Here is a 9,012-nt window from a genome sequence, read left to right on the forward strand (position 1 = left end):
ATCGGAAAGGAGCGTTGGGTCCCAGCTTGGTTGCGAACGTGGACGCGAGACACCACTAAATTGATCAAGGGGACTTTTGTGGCGCGGGGTCTACGCGTGATAGCCCCCCTTTTCCCCTCACAATAGAGAATGTACACACATGTTTGAAGACTTAGAGGTGGGTGCTTCCCCCTGAAGGCGGGAATGGTGCAAAGCAGGAGGCAACCCGAGAAATCAAGTAATCACCGACTGTCAAAGGGTGCTCACAGGAGAATAGGGTGCCCTGTGGCCACTCACTCGTGGAGAGATGCGAGCCCTGCTAGTCAAATTGTCCTTGCCTGAGCGCCTAGAAAAGGTTCGGAGCCCAGCAAGGGCCATCCACGCTCGGGCAAGGTACATTTCTGGCACGTAACAGCCTCAGAAAGCGGCATTCACCCCTTGACGGCTGGCGAGAGAGAGAGTAGTGATCGACAGGAACGGTATGTCGGAGCTTTGGCTCACGGGTAGTATCAGGTATGTTCAGGAGTGAGGTTGCATTATGGTTTAGTGCAGCCAAGTCGATAGCCGTGGCTCGCTCCAGGACACTTAACTCGGAGATGTAATGTCCAATATGCATGCTAGATTCGTTCCTGCGTCGAGTGTCACGCGTAGGTGCATTACCCCAGTGGTTCACGGGTCCACCCCTGTCTTCGATCGAGGGATGCTCGGAGTAAATTGGTTTGGCTGCATCCCGCGTTGACGCGAGGGATTTAGTGGCCTCCTTGCGTGGAGAACGCGGATCTCGGAACAAGATAATCTATGAATGGGCTCAGTATGCGCCTTCATTGTGAGTTCAGGCTTTGCGAGGTCCAATTCGAGATCTTTGAGCGAGGATGGCATACCAGATGTTCGAAAGATGTTTTGGAAGTGGGAAGGGCTTCTGTCGACAGGCCTTTTATGGACCGTCATGGATGCCTGAGGCGCCAATGCTTTCGCCGGCCAACTCACTGGTGACTTGCACAATACATATTCGAATAGATTCAAGGTTCGAAGCGACCTTGATCCTGCTAGAATCTGTGGTCCATAGATAGTGGAAGGTTAGACAAGAAAAGACGGGTGTGCGATGCCGACAGCGTGCTAAGAATGGTAATCAACCCCAGGCAACTTTCATTTGGCAGTCACGCACTGCCCTACTTTGGGCAATACTAAGCTTAGTTACTGTCCCGTACTACTTACTAACCAATGCTTATTGTACTGAAAATAAAGTATAGATTTCAGGTACAGGAAAAAGAGAATTGGTAAGAACCGAATATATTTCCTATCGGCCAACAGCCAGTATTGGATAGAACCAAAATCAGAACAGTCATGATCAGCGAATTTTCCTTCGGCTGATCGGCACAAGCCACTTTCAGGTATCTGAAGAAGAAAAAAGATTCATATGACCCATTATTTGAAACACAGCACGCCATGCGATATGATAAACCAAAAGGGAATCAGCGAACAAGAAAAGGAATAATCTATTGAGGCACCGGTCCGGCCGCGATGACCTCCTTGGTAGCTTGGTCGGCATACTTGGCGAAGTTGTCGTTGAACAGCTTGGCGAGCTTGTTAACCTCGTCCTGGAAGTTCGTCGACGCGGTCCAGCTGTTGCGGGGGTTGAGCAGCTCCGAGGGGACACCGGGGCAGGTCTTGGGCACATGGAGGTTGAACACCTCGTAAGTCTCGTACTCGACCTCGTTGAGGGAGCCGTTGTGGATGGCATCCAGAATGGCGCGAGTATACTTGAGAGGGCAGCGCTTGCCACCAGTGGTGGCGCCAGCGCCAACCCAACCGGTGTTGAGCAGCCAGGCATTGGCCTTGTGCTGCGAGATCTTCTCCGCGAGCATGGTAGCGTAGCGCATGGGGTGGAGAGCAAGGAAGGGCTGAGCGAAGCAGGAAGAGAAGGTGGCCTGGGGCTCAGTCACACCATCCTCAGTACCGGCCATCTTAGAGGTGTAACCCGAGATGAAGTGGAACATGGTCTGCTCAGTGGTGAGCTTGGAGATCGGGGGGAGAACACCACGGGCGTCGCAGGTGAGGAGGATGATGTTCGAGGGGTGCTTCTCGGACAAGCAGGGGATCTTGGCATTCTCAATGTACTCGATGGGGTAGGCACTGAAAGATATTAGCACTAATGAACAGGACCATCCAAAGAGAAATGAAACTCACCAACGAGTGTTCTCAGTGAGGGTACAGTCATCGTAGTCGACAACACGGGAGATGGGGTCGAAGACAACGTTCTCGAGGACGGATCCGAAGCGGATGGCGTTGAAAATATCGGGCTCCTTCTCGGCGGAGAGACCAATGCACTTGGCGTAGCACTGCCTCGGGGTCAGCTAGCATTCTTGATGTTCTCCTCGGGTGATTGGACAACTTACACCACCCTCGATGTTGAAGACACCGCGGTCAGTCCAGCAGTGCTCGTCGTCACCGATCAGGGCACGCTTGGGGTCGGCAGACAGAGTGGTCTTGCCAGTTCCGGACAGACCGAAGAAGACGGTGACATCGCCATTCTCACCCTCGTTGGCAGAGGAGTGAAGAGTCAGGACGTTGTGCTTGACGGGCATCTCGTAGAAGAGAACAGTGAAGACACCCTTCTTCATCTCACCGGCGTACTCGGTACCCAAGATGACCATCTCCTTCTCGGCAAAGTTGATGGCAACCGAAGTGGCCGAGGTCATACCCTCAGTGAAGCGGTTGGCAGGGAAAGAGCCGGCGTTGTAGATGACATAGTCGGGGTGGAAGGACTTGAGCTCCTCTTGCGAGGGGCGGATAAGCATGTTGCGCATGAACAGAGCATGGTAGGCGCGAGCGCAAACGACACGGACACTGATGCGGTATCTCTCATCCCAACCGGCGAAACCATCGATAACATAGATGCGGTTACGGGTGTTGAGGTAGTCGACAGCACGTTCACGGTTGATACGCCAGACCTAAGGATGCGCGTTAGCTAGGCTGAAAGAAAATCGGCGACGTCATCGGTGTGATTTGAACGCAAACACAAGCGCAGGCTGAACAGGAGGCACTGTCGCACAGCAGTTCATGACTTGAGGCATTTTTCCACCGAGTTCACCGCGTCACTGCGACCATGATCTACCCTCAAGCTTGGCTTGGTGCGGCAACCAGCCGGCATGCAAGGGGGGGAGGTGGGAATGCGCGATTATACGCCAGGCCAAACTTACATCAGGAGACATGGGCTTGTTGACAGGTCCCCACCAGATCTCGTTCTCTGACGATTCCTCCTTGACGATACGCTTGTCGGAGGGAGAACGGCCAGTCTTGGCACCGGAGTATGCAGTCAGGGCACCACTTGAGGTAATAGCAGTACCAGTCTCGTAGACCAGAGCATCTTCGTAGAGAGCAGGAACAGCAGGGTTGGCAATCTGAGACGATTAGCATTAGCATTAGTGTTCATGGAGGACAAGGCGCATTGAGCCTTACAATAGCAACGCGGTCGTAGTCAATGTGGGCGTGCTCGTGGAGTTCCTCCTCGAGCTCAGTGTGACCCTTGCCCGGCCTAAGAAGCAATGCAGGTTAGCCACCATGGTCAAGCATAGTAATGTCCTGGTGAAATGGTGGATGGATGTGTCTCTGCTATGTACCAAAAGGAGAATAGCAGACCATCGCCAGGCACATCACCGAGAAAGGGAAGGAAAGACATACTGAACACCACCAGGGTGCAGCGCGGTGCGGTTAACGGAAGCAGCAACCATGTTTCTTAGGGAAGTAGAATGATAGTTATTATTTCGTTGCTTTGCAACTTGCTGTTGAAAGAAATCTGTGTAGAGAGGACCATTATCGACGGGGGAAACTGGGGGTATATGAATGTTTCCAGCTGGGGCCATGATGGCAGCGAATTCAGGTCGCAAAGAGAATTGAATCTTTGGAGTAATGCACCTTCTCCACAGCTCCACGGCTTCCACGGAAGATGTCGGGGCAAAGGACCGGGCTGAAGGCTGAAGCGGTAGTTGGTAATCGTGGAAAATCGAAAGTGAGGCAGAATTGCCTCTTGGAGTAGTCCGACTTGTTCCGAGATCTGAGATGTGGGCACGAAGTGGTTCCGGAAGCTCTGCGCGGATGCACCAACTAAAAGTGAGGGAATAACAGCAGGATCGGGAACAAGAAATGACAATTTCGGGCCTTATCAACCGACAGTGCGTCAATAATGTCTCAATCTAGGCCGACAGTGACAAGGAGGGGGAAACCGGGGAGGGGGCTGAGTTTTGATAGACTAGATTAATAGCTAAGAAGTGTAAGTACGGGGAGAACTACGAGTGTGACAAACTTGAGATAGATATCGAAACCGTTGTGGTTTTTGGTTCATTTCTGCAAACGAGGTATTTAACAAGGCCCTCCCTAGCTTTTCTATTACGAAATCAATAGACCGTAACTAGTTTCTACAATAGCTGAAAGCGATTATTCACAGCTCCTCCCACGGGAGGTGCAGACTCAAATTTCAACTTTTGACCACCAAATGACCATTGATGCAGAAGTGATGACGTTGAATGAACTCAGGAATAGCCAACCGCTCGACCAGGATTTTAGTTTGCGGCCGGGGGAACATGGATGGGTACGAGCTACACAAAGTGAAAGTAACCAGGTCGAAAAAGACGATGGAAATTGCGGGGGATGGAAAAGCCCTCCTTTTTTTTGACTTTCTCTCGGCATGCGGGCTCTAAGCCTCGAACTTCTAAGCAAGATCACCCCGGGCTATTCCCAACCGGGTCGAAAGAGTGGGAAAGCGCCCAATGAGGACTTACGTAACAGGCTGACCGCCCGGGGATGATCCCAATTGCAGCCCCAGGGCCAGAACACACCCACTGTCCCAGAAGCCAGGAATCTTTCCGAGTGACGAAATGGCCCGGAAGAGAAACTCGGGTGCTGCAGGCTCCTTTGGCTCTAGTCCGTTTCTGGCAAGGTGAGGGTCAGCTGCCTTCCGAAGCCCTTCCCGGTCTGGCCAATGAAACAAGTTAGCTTCTCCGGATTGACAATCGAACGTCACCATCCTGGTATGCGGTGGGCAGAAGATATTGCCGTCTTTCTGATTGTGTATGTTCTTCGGGATCAGCACCCCATTTGACAAGTTTTTGAGGAAGACCATGAGGACAGTGTAGAGAGGCCTATTTTTCGAGGCGCTTAGGATATCATTCTGCCCCTGGCTCGTCATCCCGCTTTCATCGCTAGTCTTTAAAATCGCTCATGTTAATGTTGATTGCGGCATTAAACTGCAGAGACCAAAGGACCCAAAACATTTACCCATGAGAGAAGAAAACAACGCACATGACAGGCCCATCCTGGAAGTACTTGATTCCGACTTTCCACGAGCGATAACCGACTGGGCGCAGCACAACACGGGCAGGTCAGGCGCGCCTGGCACGTCCCTTCGGATAGAAGGTCGACGCTTGACGCAACCGACGTTTAGGGGAAAAAAGACATCGTGTTGATGAACCAGACAAAGTACCATACATGTGTACCTCCAGAGTAACTGCCGTGAAACGCTTTTCCGGACCAAAGCTTCATAGTAGGAACGGTAGTGAAGGCGTTGGATAGCCGATCGGGAAGCGAACTCGGGTCTCGAATCTGTACCCCGCATCCGACCACAAAACACGGGCCAGTTCCCCGGATGTTCTGCTGAACGAACAAATGACGACAAAATCGTCATTTTGGACAATGAGTAGTAGGTATACAATCAATGAAAGATAGTTTTCTACGCTGTAGGTATTCAACTCTAACCATGGCTTCTCGCTACTGCATCACCACGTAATCATTAATCAAATGTACGTCTCTGCCTATAAAATCCATCTTGGCTAAAACCGCGTGGCAACCAACCCCTATCACGCGCGCCAACCGCTACCATCCACGAGTACGAGTTCAAGTACTTGCTGGCTCAGCCCAACTCTCCGGGCTAAACACAGCCCGAGCTACTGACTACAGATAGAACATCCGCCAAGAAGAATCAAAGTCAGCAGGGCTTTGCTAGTAAGTTACGGAACAAGCGCACAAGACAGTCCTTTTTCTCAAACAAAACCCAAGCCAAGCCAAGCAAAAAGAGGCTAATCCCCGAAAACAACCCTTCTCCACGTGCTCTCCCCGACTCCTCCGAGGCAACTGTTTCCCCCACCCCAAAAAGATGCGGGATGTGGAGACCATCAACCCCCCATGACCGGAAGTTTTAGGGAAGGGGGGGAACACGGAGCGGTAGAGGTTTCTAGCGGTGCGTCTACTGCATGTCTGATTGTCTGTTTTCGTGTAGAGACTGGGTATTCACTACCTAAAATGAACCTATAGAATCCTTACTAATATTCATGTCGACTACAGCATTCTGCGTGGTGAAACTGCCGTACAATGGAATGAGTACATATGTGCGTAAATCAATGATCTTCCTTTTCCCGGGGAAGCTCTAGACTCTTTCGGGTCGAACATCGGATAGTGGAGCTTTTTGCCGACTGTGTGGGGATCACGATGTATATTTTTGGCATCCTTAGGTTTGTGTCAATGTAGGAGATCTAGACCACTAGGATCAACTTTCTGGTCAGGTGCAATTGATCGGCTGACCTGGGGAACATGATTCGATTTATTTGGATCAGAAAGAGAACAATTGATGAGACCTCTTTGTATGTGATACTCAAAAAAGGAGAATGGGCACGCGATCACATCTTGCATGCTGGCTGATCAGGCAAAGTCTGGGATGGATCACAGACTATGTAAATACTGCCCGCCCAATCACTTCTAACATAGAGGATGGTGATGAACGAGTCGTTTGAGAGGATGCTGTGCTTCGAGTATGAGTCTATGTAAGAGCCTTGTCTAGGCAGCTCTAGGCGCTTTGCATATATGTTAGCAACCCGTTGCCTTCTTTTTTAAACATATGTCTTACACCTGGTTTGGCATGCTATTCTCCTGGTCCTCCCCCCCACCCCCCACCAAATACACAATGTCGATCGAAGTTATATATAGTCTTCTTGTATGCAGAGTTGTTGTGGCCCGCCTACTGTATTTACACAACAAGCCTGGAATTATACCTCTGCCGGATTATGTGCATAGGTGACTAGATCAACGGGCATGGATCTTCATACAGAGCAAGCTCATCACTCTGCTATGCCATTGTGGCCTCATTAATACACGGAGAATCCTTGCAATACTCATAGTGGAAAGGTTGGCATAGTAGCAAGTGTACATTCCGTGTAATGAGACCAGTTAAAAGTGTCAATAATAGTTGGATGATAGTTAGCAATTTTTAGCAACCATTGACAATTGTTTATGACTATTGATACCTCTCGACTCTAGTAGCAACTAGTTTCTTTGAGTTGTATCTGAGAATAAAGAACCTATATTTGATGACTACATATAGTTGTAATCTACTTCTAGATTAGTCACTAAGAGTTATATAGAGTCACAAGTATAGTTGCAGATATACCAGAGCTAACTATTGCTATTTACACTTGTCAATGGTTGTCAATATATGTCAACAATTATCAGAAGTTTCTGATTGGGGTTTCTACTAGTTGAGAACCGTGTCAAACTCTCTTAGAAACCTATATACAATTGTCATTGGTTACTCCTAGTTGATAAACTACCGCTACTCCACACTTCGTCACCTATGTAATATATACACCAGCACATAGTCCTTCGACTATGAAGGAAACTACTCACCGTGGCCTGCAAAACTATCTATCCTACTTCGATGAATTTGGGCTCGATACCAGCTAAACAACTGCCTGAATGTAAAGACTATCAGCATTGACCGCTACTAGAAAGCACGAAAACGAAGGGTTTTGCTGATGCAAGGAAGTAGTGGAAATGCAAAAATATGTGAAAACTCCGCCATGCTATCACTGAGAACTAGATGCTTATGCGAGTCATGTCTGCCACAGCTGCAACGTCCAGTCACGAAAGGTTACTCTGCTTCCCTCTATTCATTGTGAATGGCTTCCCAATCAGCCATGCCAGTTGCTTCACTCATACTGTCTCACACATATGCACCGCTTCATCTTGACATCGAAGCTGGTCCAAGTCAACATCCCGAAGAAAGAGATTTTGGCCAAGAGTCTCGCTTCTGATGCTAGAGCTGCGGGTCATCAAAACTCAATATCACCCCGAACAAGGTATCTTAGCACTGGTGCCGCAGGGTGTAGATTCTTTTGAGAGCCTCAGGTGTAGACCGACGTGATAAGAGTTCGAGTCCCACAAGTCGATTGGCATCCATTTCAAGCGGTGCGATAGAGTGCCCGAGAATTCTGTGCCTTTCTGCCACGGAATTTAAAGCTGTACTGTGTACCTAACCCTCAGTACCGCAGGTGAGTTGCCAGTGCTGTTAACTATGAAAGCTTGATATTGATTGGTGCGGATCACTGTATGCCCAATGCTGTTAAGACACAGCCAATCATGAGGGCGAGAAAGCGGGGGCATCATCACGCGGCGGGGTAAACACTGCCCGCTGACTGACTAGTACCTACTAAGTCTTGTGATGGCACTTTTTTTCCTCCCGATCATTTCTCTGCAATTCCCATTCCTGCTCTTTCCACTTTCAGAGCTCATTTTCACTTTCACCTCAAGGTATACCACCTCAAAGATTCCGTCACGCTCGAAAACACATCCGGAACATCTCTGACATCCTACCGCAGGCCCTCACCGACCGCAAACAGAACGAACCTCTGCAAAAATGACTGGCCACAATTCTTGCCCCTCCTGCGGTGCCGCCATTGCTGGCGGTACTAAGACCTGCGGTTCTTGTGGAAAGGTATGCTCCTCAACTTGTCCAACTCTGTTCGTTTTGGCCTGTCTCTCAGATATTTCATCAGACCTGCCCTGTCTAAGTCGGTCGCGCCGTGAGATCGCGGTTGACTCGCCTCATAATCACACGCAAGTCAAAGTCAAAATCGGACTCGAGGATGGACGCTCTATCTTGTGGACACGAGCCGGACACATCTCCTGGGCTGGCATGGCATGATGAACGAAACGTATGAATGAATGAAAGAACACAAGCGTGTCGCTTCTTCCGCCCACGTCAAGTAG

General features: G+C 49.7%; 1 protein-coding gene across 1 annotated transcript; it reads right to left on the reverse strand.

The window, feature by feature from the left end:
- Positions 1-1,143: 1,143 nt before the first annotated feature.
- Positions 1,144-5,670, reverse strand: acuF (phosphoenolpyruvate carboxykinase PCK1). Its single transcript, XM_025579633.1, has 8 exons — positions 5,278-5,670; positions 4,758-4,950; positions 3,661-4,083; positions 3,439-3,514; positions 3,180-3,380; positions 2,376-2,930; positions 2,167-2,318; positions 1,144-2,112 (listed from the first exon to the last, which is right to left on the reverse strand). Exons 1-8 carry the CDS (start codon positions 5,657-5,659, stop codon positions 1,476-1,478), a joined length of 2,619 nt encoding a protein of 872 aa, XP_025431055.1. The 5' UTR covers positions 5,660-5,670; the 3' UTR covers positions 1,144-1,475.
- Positions 5,671-9,012: the final 3,342 nt, after the last annotated feature.

Source organism: Aspergillus saccharolyticus (assembly GCF_003184585.1).
Source record: "Aspergillus saccharolyticus JOP 1030-1 unplaced genomic scaffold BP01scaffold_16, whole genome shotgun sequence".
NCBI classification, from domain to species: domain Eukaryota; kingdom Fungi; phylum Ascomycota; class Eurotiomycetes; order Eurotiales; family Aspergillaceae; genus Aspergillus; species Aspergillus saccharolyticus.